Source organism: Necator americanus, chromosome IV (genome assembly GCF_031761385.1).
Source record: "Necator americanus strain Aroian chromosome IV, whole genome shotgun sequence".
NCBI classification, from domain to species: domain Eukaryota; kingdom Metazoa; phylum Nematoda; class Chromadorea; order Rhabditida; family Ancylostomatidae; genus Necator; species Necator americanus.
The window spans coordinates 29,194,435-29,208,219 of NC_087374.1; the positions used below are offsets into that span (position 1 = coordinate 29,194,435).

A 13,785-nucleotide genomic window follows, 5' to 3' on the forward strand; every position below is an offset into this window, starting at 1 on the left:
TTTAGCCGTAGATCCGCACCCCGCCCCATACATAAGCGGATGCGGATTTTTCTCGGTGTAAAGATGTGTTTAAACGTAACGTTACGTAAATATGTTCAAACTTTTGAAATACTATACTCGAAATTTGGTTAAAATAGAAGGATTTACTCGAGAATGCTCAGAGGTTGGTGTTTTGAAACTACATATGAATTTTTATGGAACTGTGTGATACCGTAATCGTTTTGAAAATGGATGGACAGAAAAGGTTGCGGAGATTGGAAGAAAAGTTTTGAAATGAATCGATTGAATCTTAGAGCATTGACTATTGAAGCGGAGGATACTTCTTTTCAGTTCGTTTTTTTTTGTTATAAGGACGCCGCACTGATTAAAATTAAAACAAAAACAGTAATCAAAACTAAAAGCAAACAAAAATCAAAACTCCACTATACAGCATCGAACTAAGAGTTATCTCAACAACGTTTTCGGGTGAAATCACATTGAAATTTCGCCGGAGAACAATGATGGCACATATATAGCGCTTAGATTCTCAAATAAAAATGCTTGGTTTGAAAATAGAAAAGTTCAATTAATCAAAAATTGAAAAAAATTTGCTCTAGGCAAATTATTAAACTGGTGAGTTGAGGATTCTGATTTTAAGTGCAAATCTAAAAGGAGTCAACAAAAGATTTTTGAACTGCTGGTTCCGGATTCGGTAAATAAATAAACATGAAATAATTAGTTTTCTGTACCTCGGCTCAGAATCAGTACCGTTCAGGAGTACAGCTCCCAAATTCCCTTTAAAGAAAATCTTTTATGCGTGCGCTCTGATTGAAGCATCATCTCTACACGTGTTTTTATGGCGTTATTAATATCTTAGAAATATTTACGGGAAATTCCAGCAAAATCCAACCGAGGTGGAGGTCTATAGCACCCTTGAAGTGGTGAAGGGATTCATTAACAGATGATATTTTCCTTTAGAGTATTTCATCTCACCTTTCCCTTGAACCAACACAGTTTTCGAATATTTTTAATACTTGAGATTGACAAAAGTGTTACTAGGTAGGAATTCAAGACTTTTAAAGTCTAAAGTTCTAAAGAATTCTCTTTTTTTTTCTCGTCGATGAAAGAAAAACAATATTAAAAAGGTTGGATGGTCAGTTTTCCACCCTTTTTTGAACCATGAGCTGCACTTACTTACATGAGCCATAACCATTTTCATATTAAAGATTTTTATATGATATTACTTTTAAAATATGGTTATTTATTATACTTTAATTATTAGTAATATTATTTTTATTTACATATTGTTGTTTTTATTATTTCTAATATTTATTATCTTTATTCGTTAGGTATTTGGATATATTTCCCTTCGTATAACTTCATTTCCTGTTCTGCTCATAAAATTCACAGATATTAAAGGTTTTCTTCAGGCGATCACGCCCTTTTTCCGAGAGGCGTCAGAAGAAAAATGTACTCTACAACGTGACAATAAAACGATAAAATCTCTCGAGTATCAATCCACCTGGGGTGCATCAACGCCTTTTACTGGAATTCATAATCGTTGGGGTTTTTGGAAGGCGTGTTGGGCTATACAACAGTTTGCGAGAGATGAAAGGCTTGGATGGCACTGAAGCGGTTTCGAGCCGTCGACCTTGCGGTCACAGCGAACCTCTTAGCGACTGGGCTACATCCACCCCAACATGACAATACAAGATCTGATACCCTGAATTTCAATATACAAGTTGAAATGAGGTTGTTTTAATTTTTTAAAAAAAGTTTAAATTGTGGTAACAACAACGATGAAATCGTCAATTTCTTTCTGAACCTTCTTCTAGTTGAGGAAACATATCTTTCTAATAAAAACATCATTTTAAGTGGTTGCGCCTATTGCGTGAAATAAGCTGTTGTTTTAAATTTATTTTGATCCTCCCATTCGTTGTTTTGTGTTAGCTTTGACCCTTTACCATACATTTTCTAAGCGCTTCCATACAATCCTGGAATTCTTTCGGAGAGCTCCTAAGTACTAATGAATCTCATTTATTTCTCAGCATATTCTCCTACGAACACCTTTTCTTTCCATGAAGACGAACATCTACGGAATATTCCAATGGCAGCATTGCGAGGTACGAAAGTAATTTACGAGGGTTGAGGAAACTTCCCCGTTTTCAGGCCTCATACTCGTCGAAAGTAAATTCTGGAAGTATATGCGGAATCCGCGGCTTACATGCTTTTAAATGGTCTTTTTAAAATTTAATTTTCCCTTTTCTCAACGATTCTGACGATTTGCGACTGATTTTAGGATAGAGAAATTAGTAGCAGTTTGTACTGCTGGAAATTGACGGAAATATTAGAACTCATCCAATCGTTTAGCTAATAGCCATATGATTTTATGTCGGCTTTGAGGAAATGTTTTGTTAAACACATTTGTCTGCACAGAATTCCTGCGGCCACAACTGTCTCGGTTTTTGTTCGCCTCGGATGCGCCCACGTTCTTGGAATCGGTTTATATCTCTTTGAAACCCACGGTTTGAACTGGAGATGAGGATACCAAAAGATTTCATTAAAACCACGATAAGCATCGAATTTACGAAATTGTTGTTTTTGCAACCGCTTGAAGTAACGGGGAATTATTTTATTGCTCTGATTTCAACAATCTTTGAAATCCCATCCCTCCGCCGCTTCCCACCTCCGTTCTCACCTTGAGAAATCCAGACAACTGACGGAGGAATTACCTATTGCCCTGAGGTTCACCTTCTCATTCGCATGCACGGAGAAACTTAGCAAAAAGTGTGATATGAGATGCTGAGTGATAGCAGGAGTGTGTCAGGGGGAACACAAATCTCGACGGGGAGGCGAAGAGCACAGACCACTCACTACCGACAGCAGTAGGGAGACGAACAGGTGTGTCCGAATGTTCCAGACTATATGGATAGATAGCTTGTCAATTTGTTATAACATATCGGCAAGCACATTTTGCTATCGGCACCCAAAATCCAGCATAAAAACATTGCTGAGTCGTTTTCAAAGGAAAGACAGGAGATATTACATCCTTAGGATTTTTTTTGAAAATTTTTCTTCTACAGTACTTTTTTAAGTGAAGCAGCACAGGAAAGACTGAGCCTGCTGCCGTTCTTCATATGTGCGCGCATTTTTTCCAGATAAGTAAAATAAGGTAAAGGGGTGGGTTTAGTGTAATGGTTAGAGGTTCCGTTTCATGCACGATCGATCGGAGGTTCGAATCCAAACTAGTGCTCACTTCTCTGGGAGGGTAAAAACACTGACTTGACACATCGGCTAGCCCCCGCAAGTCATTTGTCTAGGCCAGTTACACGTTCGTAAACCTCGAATCTCGATTCTGAATTAAAGTGAACGTGGGGACGCATCCAAGCGGATTGATTAACGCCAGAAACTTTATCCTTTAACTTTATCCTTCAAGTAAAAAAATTACCACCGGCGATGTTGACTACCTCCCCTTAACGAGTACTGTAAGACATAAATATGCATTAAGCCTGCACACCAAATATTCAAATTACAAGCACGCACCGAAATCCATCAAACCATGAGGAACGAGTCAATCTGCTACTTCAGGATTTTTAAAACTATACAGAGAGAAGGACAACCGCAAGTGTAACCCAACATACGTTCATGTTTTTTTTTTTGCACAGTGAAACACTGCGGTGGATGAAATCGTTCAAGTTGCAAGATTCTCCGTGTGAATGTTTCGTGAGCTTTCCTAACTATCGATCCGCATACGAACGGAAATGAAAGGAAATGAATAGATTTTTTGGAGTCGCTCATTGCTTCAAACCGTCATTTAAGCAGGGCTTAGGATCTAGCGTGCACATAGAGTAATGATGAATAGTGTTTCAGCTGCTCGCCTTTGAAGAAAGGAACCGTCTCAGGGTCAGCTGGGATACTTTCCCTTAAATCTCATTGACATACAGTCTCTCAAAATTTCTCAGACAGCTTTGACAGATGCTACTTCTTCATGTTAGGGAAAGTTCGTGTCATGTGAGCCAGCGTAATCTTTTACCGGTACGCGTCACCGAAAAGAGGGACAATATCTAATCTATGGGATATTTCATGGAACGTGTTTTCCGGTTGTGATTTCCATATCAGTATGTTCAAGGACGAAAAATACACCATGGTAACTATAGGTAATTTAAAAAAGTCTGAATTTCGTATCAGTGACCGTTGCCCTTCGTTGATGACGATCTATCACTCGCTGATGATCACACTTGATCATACTCTTACGATAACGAACGTTAAAAGTATAATATAAGTAATTCTTGGAAAACCAACACGTGATACTGTACATCAAATCCACTGCCCAGAAAAATTCCTTTTGCAAATTGTGAGTGAAATAAATAAGAAGGGAAGTCTAGATCAATTACCTACTCATATTTATAATCGGAGTTATGCTTTTTCTTTTTTTAATCTTACTACTATTTACTATTTTTCTATGCTTAACAAACTATGCTATCGTTTTCCGACCCAACTCAAGAACGTCCTCAACGTTTTATGAAAAAAATGGCCGTCATCGCCGAACGTGTGCAACCGCGGTAACGCGACGCGTCCGAGACACAGGCGTTGGTGCCCAGAATTTTTGGTCGATGGCACAGCTGTGCTGCACACGCGTCGCGTTTTATCGAATGGCAAATCGAAGGTGACGATGGTTTGGAAACCATGATTTCTGGATCTTAGATGTAATGTACTTGTGGTTATCAAAAATAAACGTTTAATTTCTGATTCGCTGGAGAAAAACTCCTGTTGGAACTTACTGCTTCGGTTAAATCCTCACCTATTGTTTAACTTGAAATAAATACTAATAAGTAATGAATTCACCATTTTTACAACATGTAAGTGCTTGAACCAGAACCCATTAAAAATCTATTGTAAGTGGCTTGTAAAGGCCAAGTAGTAAATAGTTGAAAAGTTGAAGGTAAACAAAATCGCGGAAAAGGCTAGTAAAAGGCATCACCCCACAAATCTGAGGTGGTACGGGTTTCAGCTGGGTTATGCCTATACGGAGTCGTAGATTATGGAGAGTGGGGTGATTCCGTCCATTTCTTCCTAATTGCTTTAAAAAACAGCCCGAAAGATACGGCTTCGGGCGTTCCGGCGCGCTATTTTCTGCAAGGAGTTCGACTGGAGCGCGCCAGCCTTCCGCACACGCCACATCTTCCGGACCGTTTCTTACGGCAATTAGGAAGAAATGGAAGGAATCACCCACCTCTACATAATCTACGACCCCGTACACGAATATTCCACCTGAAATCCGTACCACCTCAGATTCGTGGGGTGATGCCTTTAAGGATGATTAAAGTTCGACACTGAACAGACAGAGTTGCGACAGTCTGGATCGACGTAGTCTAACCTATAGACTGAATATCACTCGAAAACTTGCAACTTGCAGCTTGCAAAACACTTTGGAAAAAAGAAAAAGCATGACTACTTGAATATCTATTTTTGTTTTTATTGTGGAAATTTATTATGGGATATGGGGAAGTTCAACGGAATAAAGAATACGGAATAGAATAAAAAAATAAGGAACCAGTGCATCTTTCAGCACAAGCAACGTTTTGGTCTGCCATTCAGAAAGTTTCACGCAGTTATTTTCGTGATCTAAACATATCTGATTTCTTCTCACGTAGTATTCTTTTCCTATGCGCTAACTCCGACATTACACTTACACTCATTCGGATTACACTTCATTTTCGCATCGTAAATCAACACCACAAGAAAAAAAAACGCCAACCCGTATAGTATTCTCTTTCGAAAGTCTGATAGCCGATAAATAATTCCGCTTGCATGAATTAAAACCTCCCTTGGGTGATTCTTGGCAGAAGAAAAAACTCAACTAACTTTCTGTATTTCACCTGTTTTATTCCATACCAGTAAGATCTGCCTGACTTGGTGCTCCCACTCGAAACCGTCACTCATCTTACCATGCTATCGTGGAAACACTCATGATTATGGATTTGTTACTTACTCCTCTAAAGAAAAGCGTTTTGTTATGGTGCTTACTGTAGAATTTTCTTTGAACTGGATGTTTGTGCTTGGAAAGTATGCACTAGGTAGTAATCTAATACATCTCTATCCGTTGTAAGAAATCGTGATCTAGATTTTTGAAAAACGCCCGATAAAATCCACATATCGTTCGGAAAGCTTAGAAAAGTCCAGTACTGAATGGTATTGAATGGTACTGACTATGACCCACTTCCAATTAAATTGTTTACGGGTTGACAGATCTTCGAATGTAAAAACCATTTCGTAAAATAATAATTTTGTTTCGTTTTTTTTAATTATTGTAAAAACATTATTATTTTTTTACATATTTTTTACTTGGATAAGACATTGGGCCTAAGAATTTCTGTTCACTATTTATTACGTAAGAATAGCTATCGATCATACTTGTCCACGGACAAAGGTTCCGGTTTCTTCGGAAAATAAAATAATAAAAATCAATAAAGTGACTTACAGTAAACAGATAGTTAAGAATAATGATAATACAAGATAAAAACAAAACAATCCAAGACGATCTTCAAGAAAAACTTTAATAATTTCTAAACCTTGGTGAGCGTTGCCCATCCGCAGGAATTCACTTCAAAACTGGCGCTTGCAAAAAAATTCGATCTTGACGGTAGAAAAACCGTTCTTGACAAAATTTTCAAGTTCTTACTAAAAAAGGGTATGAAACATTGTGAATGTAAAAAAAATTCACTTGGTTTAATTTTGTAAAATTTCGTAAAATTTCGTGAATTCTATATTCTTGTAATAAGTTGCTTCGTCGGGTAGACTGGGGCCTTTGGGGAGTTCTGAAGCTTATACTCCCCGGATTCGCATCGAATGTTCCCTTCGCTACGCTCTATTTTTAGAGACTGCTCTCTGAACTCAGTCTTCTCCCTTGTAGACTTTGACGCCCAAAATTTCCGGAAACGTTTCGTTCAGGTAGAAGCAAAAATTCTAAAGGACTAATCCCAGGCAAGTTCAGCTAAACTGGAAGGCGGCCTGTGATCAGCTAAAGTTGAAATTGTGCAGAAAATAGGCAAAGGACCATGATCTCAGTGAACTCTTGTCAGGCGATCCGAAAAATGTTTGATCTTTGCTCGAATCCTGATGAGCGCCGACATGACAACAGCAAACAGCTACGCTCGACAAGACAAGATATATCCATCCAATTGCTTTTAGGATTGTGTTTTGCAGGAGTTTTCTTTCTGGATCACCTTGCCTAGCTCCTCAATTTTGGAAGAAAAGACAGCTATTCAAAACAATGACGGTGCAGCATGAATTGAACTCTTTGATGAGGATGTTGTTACAAATATAGCGATTACATGGATACGATAACTGCAGGATGCAAAAGAAATATGAAAAACTATAAATATTTTACAGTAGTTGCAATAAAAATATGGAAGCATTCTTACGACTAGAGGCAGTGTTCAATGTACGGCTAAACTTGAGTGAGGCTACTATCACTTAGTGATTTACCCTACTCGGATCTTAAAATCCATGATATGAATAATTTGTAGCAAGGAGAATTACGTTATGGACGATAAACGACACTCAACGATAAACACTGTCACAAAATCCATAAAAGTAAAAAGTAGTCTAAACGCACTACACTAGCGTAAGTTAGGTTGTAAAAATTACTAAATCAGATGGTTACTGTATATTTCAAGTAGGGGTGATCATGTTCAGAACCGAGATCGCTTGGATGTAGCCGTGTCAGTAAATGAGGATGTTTAACGAGTACTCTTACCAGATTATGTATTCATCTAGAATTTAATGAAAGTTAAGTTAGTATAAAAAATCAAAGGCGCCATCTTGTGGATAATGAAATGTTCTTTCAAATAACGTGCTATCTAAGCTCTTTTCTCTTGGCTTGGAGAGTTTAAAATTTAAAAAAAAACACGAGTGCCTATGCATCAACCTAATACTTGGTTATTTTTTAGTCAAGTAATATCGGACGAGAAAAGATAAAATAAGGAAAGCCGATAGGTAACAGATACAGAAACAGAGAACAGATTTAACAGGTACATGTGATTTTATTAATAGGCTGTTCCATTACAATTCGGACATTTTTCAAGGACATTAAGTATCTTTTTTCGGCTTATTTTTCAGTTTAAGAATTTATTTACACATTTTTACGCTTGAGAAAAGCAGAATAAGAACAGCAGTAGTTTCCCTCTCTACTGTTACTTAGTGGTGAAATTCTACTTTAGAAAAAGACTCTTTAAACCTCTGCATGGAGGGATTTTTTTTCGCAAAAATCAAGCGGAAACACCGAAAAATATGGATGGATGTAATTTTATACAAGCGCTTGTAGAGGTTCCCATAGATCGTAGAGGTGTCATTCAATGAAAAGTGGTAGTGGTTAAAACTGAACAGAGGTGAGCTTAGGAGTGTTGCAGGGTTTTTTTTTTCCTTGCTGGAGGAAAAAAAACCCTGCAACACTCCTTTTCTGAGCAAAGCTTATTAGCACCACTATTCGTTCGTATCCTTAATCAGAATTCTGGATGATAAATCATAGACAACGGGTGTTAAAATAACGTGAACAGCTGATCTTCAAGCACAGCATAACACGAGGTTGATGCTGTTCGGATCTCTCCTTGTAGCGATATCGTTAATGATGTAGTTCAGCACTGCGGTCACGTCCAATTCACCCCAATTATCCGGAAAAACGCCGTGTGAAATATCCTAGCGGTACCAAACCCTCCTACGAGGCACCTAACAACGTGCTATGTCTGCGAAAGCTGGCGTACGCGCAGTGTCGGCCGGCAAGAGTTTGAGAGACAGTGTCAGCAGCTCATCAACTGTTTTCGCAAACGTGGCACGTTGTTAGGTGATTCGTAGGAGAATTCGTTGGAAAAAAGGCGTTTTTCACACCGTTCTTTTTTTTGAAATGTTAGGAGGGATTGAGCGTGTCCGAGCTCATACTCGTAAAGTACACCCCTGACCTCATGTATTCGTGGGAGATTCCGAAACCATCAATTCTGTGGGATACTGTATTTTAGACATATCGGTAAGATAAAAATAACTTATTCAGCTAGTGTATATGAAGAATTTGCAGTTGAAGACTGAACATTCGAACAGCAGTGAAATCGATAAGCATTGATTGACTTATAGAATTTAATCCATGATTTTTGTTCAATGTGAAAAGTCTCGAAAAAAAGATCAGTCTGGGTTAAGCAGTAGATTCTTCCCAAGGAGGGGTCATAATTTCTCAGAAAAAAAAAAACTCAGAAATCCATCTAAACAGATGTTGAATCATCCTTAAGGCTGTGAATGAGTTGCTCATTGATTGTTAAAATAAAAATTAGTGTTCGGCCAAGTAAACGCACGTAACTGGCTGTACAAGTTACACTCAGCATGACTGTGGTCTCGAGAACCGTTGATCGATTTTCTGGGACTGGGAAAAAACGCAATAAAATAAAATTGTTCAGGATTGAATGCTCAACAGAGGAACGATAACAAGGATGTGGAGGAGGTCATTCAAAAGCGAAAGCAATCACAAGATATACACTAATTGCAAATTAATTCGACGAAGTTTCCAGCAAACTGGCAAGTGTCACAGAAATCTTCTAGGAGAACATAAGCAAAATTATTCAATGATTCCAATAGAGTTGAAAGAAGCGAAAATTTTCAGTCAACATCGGATTATTCCCGGCATTGTGAGTTTTATAATGCGTAAAGATGAGTCAATTTAAGGTAAATTGTGGTTGTTTCATAAGTTCGTGAAAAAAAAATTAATGATCAAGATAAAAATTGCCCGGCAAATTTCTGGCACCAACTCTAAAACTCCAGCATCGATTAAATTACTCGGGATGTCTGTATGAAAAAAACTTTTTAACATAATTGATGTATTGTACAAAATATTATGGGAGTTAAATTTTGTAATCATCGTCTGTGTTTTATCTCTATCCCGTTTCCTTCACTAATCTATCAAAGTCAAAAAATCATCAGGAATTTGCTACTGTGCCGTGAATATTGCAAATAATGCTCCAATTTGAACTTCAAAACCTTCATAGAGGAATTTTCTTCGCTATGATCTGCTGCGAAATATTCTCTTAAAATCAAGTTTTTCTTCATAGATCCACTGTGTCAAGGAAAATGTCACGAAATGAAATTCTATTCTCAGGTAAGAAAGATTTGAAGTGAAGAAACAGCCTAATTTATAGGAGAATGAGATGAGTTCGGTAGAAACAGCAAGAAGACAGCCTTTAACTGAATAAGATATGAGAAATTTTACAGAAGTATTGATTTTTGTTGGTTAAAACGATTCAGTTGTGAGGTTTCATCACATCAAACGTCAAGCGCGATTTGAACGGGCGAGGAGAACTTGCGATCTCACTCACCAGAGAGAACAAAAATGATTCAAATTCGATGAAAAGACAGATTACCACTGGCGAAAAAAGTAAGACTTACATTGACGATGACAACGTCGCGATTCGGCGCCTCGGTGACTCCGAAACCCCACGAGGTGCCGCGATCGCTTCTAGCCATACGGACGGTGACCGTCTCCATGATGTTGTTGTTGATGATGATGTGTCGTTGATGTGGTGTATGAAGTGCAAAAGGGTCGAAACCCTGGGCCGAAGTGTTCCGTTAAGGGGGCGTCGAGAATGAATTTGCGCCTGCCCCATGCCTCTGCCCTCCTCTCCTCCCTCCCACCACCCGCAGCAGTCTCAACAGCACACAGCAGCAGTAGCAGCAGTAGCAGCAAATCCCCGAGCAGATTATTGATTCTCATACACTTTGCGATCAATCCATGTGCAATTTTCAGGGATGTGATTGCAGCGCTCGACGGATAATGGCCTATTCGTGTCCTGATTCCTGCGTGAGGACCACTAAATCTGGATAATCTCTCGGAGAGAAGTTGTGAAGCTCGTCGTACGTTACAACTACGTCAACTACTCATAGTGATTTTTATTTTTACAACGAAAACAGTCATCGTACGATGAGAAATCTTGCCGACTTGCATGCCGACCCACTCATCTCCCTTGGTTATCCAACGTTTAGCTCATTTTGTTGATTTCACAGGAGCTATGAGAAGACAAATGTGCGGGGAAGAACTCTCTGCTGCAATATGTAGCACAACAGAAATTAGGAACAAGATGAAGAAGCTAAGAGAACAGCTATTTCGTACGATGATGCAATAAGTCCTAAATAATCCTCTTTCTCAAGCTTTTCAAGAGAAAATCCCAGAAAAGCAGCATTTTCTTCCCATTAACGAGATCTTACACAGTGAAAAAAATGCACGAATTCAAACAAAGCATCTCCAAGTCGACCTTTTATCGTATCTCGTTACTATCACTGCTTTAAATTGCTTCACTCAAGGAGATGAACTTCAAAAGAGGAGGAGAGAAAAGAGTATACGTTTTTCAGCGGTACTAACGTTGTTAAGATCAATGAGGATTTGAACTCCTGCCTAAGGGTAATTTCCTCTATATTTTCTGGTATAAATCGATGAAAAAAATGTTTGATCTTCAACACTTCAAATCTTTGACGCATGTCTCACATGTCTCCTCCGTAAGGACAGCGTCTCGAGCCTATGTCCAACTTATTTATCCAGCTGGATAAACGAATTGCTGCGGATAAATGGACTTGGATCGAGTGCATTCCTATCCGATAACAATTTGACCGCAAACAAAAGTATCATGTAGCGAATCAACTCGTGCCTAGTGCTGGAAATGTTCAAGCAACAAACGGCTAGGTCCTGCAACGAAGTGCCATTGCACTGAGGTTGCGTCAGGAAACGAACCAGCGGTTAGCACTGCTAGAAGAAAAAAAATCGTCCATGCTTTCATTTCCATAGTACTTATCCTCCGGAGGAAAGAAATTAATATGTATGTACATCCATACATTACAGAAGAAAGGATGAAAACACATCATCTGAAGATATGGTAATGATCATCCGGAGATAGGCAAAAGATCCAGCGACTTAGAATGAAAGTCCCTGATTTTTACGCCAATGACTATGCGGTTCCTTTATTTTCTGAAGGAAGGAATTACAATAAAGACGATATAACGGTATTTTTTTCCTTTTTTACTCTTCTTCCATTCAACTTTTAATTCTGCGTAGAAAATGAGTATTTCTTGTTTTCAAGACATGAACTATATATAGTAACAGATGTTACTCTATTAAATAAATTCATATTAAAATTTTTTATGTATTAGGAAATAAATAAATAAATAATTGATGAAAGCTACTCTTGCAGGAGGACTTCTTGAGGTTTCACACAGAGATAAAGAATTCAGAGAACGTGTGTTTATTGTGAAGAACAAATTTTGTGTTCATTGTTCTTTTTGAATTCTATTCCCATAATTTTTTTTTGTACATAGGAATATCATATTTTCTTTATAAGTTACCGCTCTATTTTGAGGTCAAAGTTCTCAATGACGATCACGGTATTGATTGTTATTGACAATCGGCATTTTGACCCTAATGACGGCCAAAATCCCTCGATCTTTAATCAATACCTATCGGAAATAAAACCTCATTTGCCAGTTATAATTGTCAGCGAGTGTAGGGACAACCACACAGACACATATTTGGTGTACCGTAGCCAAAATTGCTAACAATACCCTATCAGGCTAAGTTAGTGCTTACGTGGGACCGTGTGTTGAACGAAACCGTGGTCTGGTTGCTACTTGCACGCGGCGGGTAACAGTCATACCAATATAAGGTGCAGGGTCATCTTTTTTCCTAAACGCAATCAAGGATCTGAGTATGCGCCTTAGGAGTGTACGAGATATATAACCCGCACGGTTATGAGGCAAAACTCCATCATCCTTTATTGTCGTCCAGCATCCTGCCAGAACCCGAACTCTGATTAATCAAATGTCTGAGGGGAACACGGATTCTTTGGTAACAAGCATCTGTTCCATAATGCTGAACTGCAGGTCCTTGTCAAGTGAACTCTAACAAGCCACTCTGTCTAGACCATCGCGATATTTGCATGCACTGTTTGCTGCATTGCAGGAAATACGCATCACGGAAATACGCATCCACTATCACTACACCATCTACATCTACATCTACACTGATGGAAGAAAAAGAAAAGGCTACGAAGTAGCTGTGACGGCTGACAACAATGACCTGGTGGAGGAGTTTGGATCAACGTCGTCCGTACGCGCCTCTGCACTGCTGCCGGATGCTAAAATCTCTTCCTTCTGAGATTCTTGAGGAGGTTATCCGTTCTATAAGGATACCTGACTCGTGGAGGCACGCTATCATATTGCTCTATATGGAGACGTCACTGAATCCAATCATCACCGAAGAATATCACTGCTGTGTGTAATATACAAGATTTTGGAGCGGATCATAGGATGTATCGGCTAATCAAACATCCGTCATGATGTAGAAGCCAGCTTTCGTCGAGTCGATCGACGACTGAGCAGGTATTTGTTGTCAAAAGAGTGATCGACGTGTGGCAACGGTATTCGACTCCGTAGGTAGCTCTTCTGCGCTTCGTAGCCAGTTTTGACTCTCCTCATTGGGGCCGTCTTCCCAATGCGCTTTGTATCGATGGGATTCTAGAAAACAATACATGCAATATTTGTAAAATTTTCCATAGGGACGGGTTAGTTTTCCATAGTGTTGCGGTCCGCTGCCTGCACGATCGATCAGAGGTTCAAATCCGCCCTAGGGTTCGCCAAGCCTTTCATCCCACCTGGCTCGATGAATATGTACCAGACGTGTCTGGGAGAAAAAAATAAAAACATTAACTGGACACATCGGCTGCCCCCGCAAGCCATTATATAGGCCAGTTGGGCCTTCGTAAACCTCAAAAGATTCTGAATTGA

The 13,785-nt window shown here is 39.0% G+C and overlaps 1 protein-coding gene across 3 annotated transcripts in view; it reads right to left on the bottom strand.

Moving 5' to 3' along the window:
• Positions 1-10,503, bottom strand: part of RB195_003097 (uncharacterized protein) — a gene marked incomplete at both ends in the record, with an annotated part of 55,586 nt that extends 45,083 nt beyond the window's left edge. For all 3 annotated transcript variants that reach the window (XM_064200626.1, XM_064200625.1, XM_064200627.1), the window contains one exon: positions 10,405-10,503. In XM_064200626.1, coding sequence (XP_064056506.1) covers positions 10,405-10,503 — 99 coding nt within the window. The remainder of the gene's footprint in view (positions 1-10,404) is intronic.
• Positions 10,504-13,785: the final 3,282 nt, after the last annotated feature.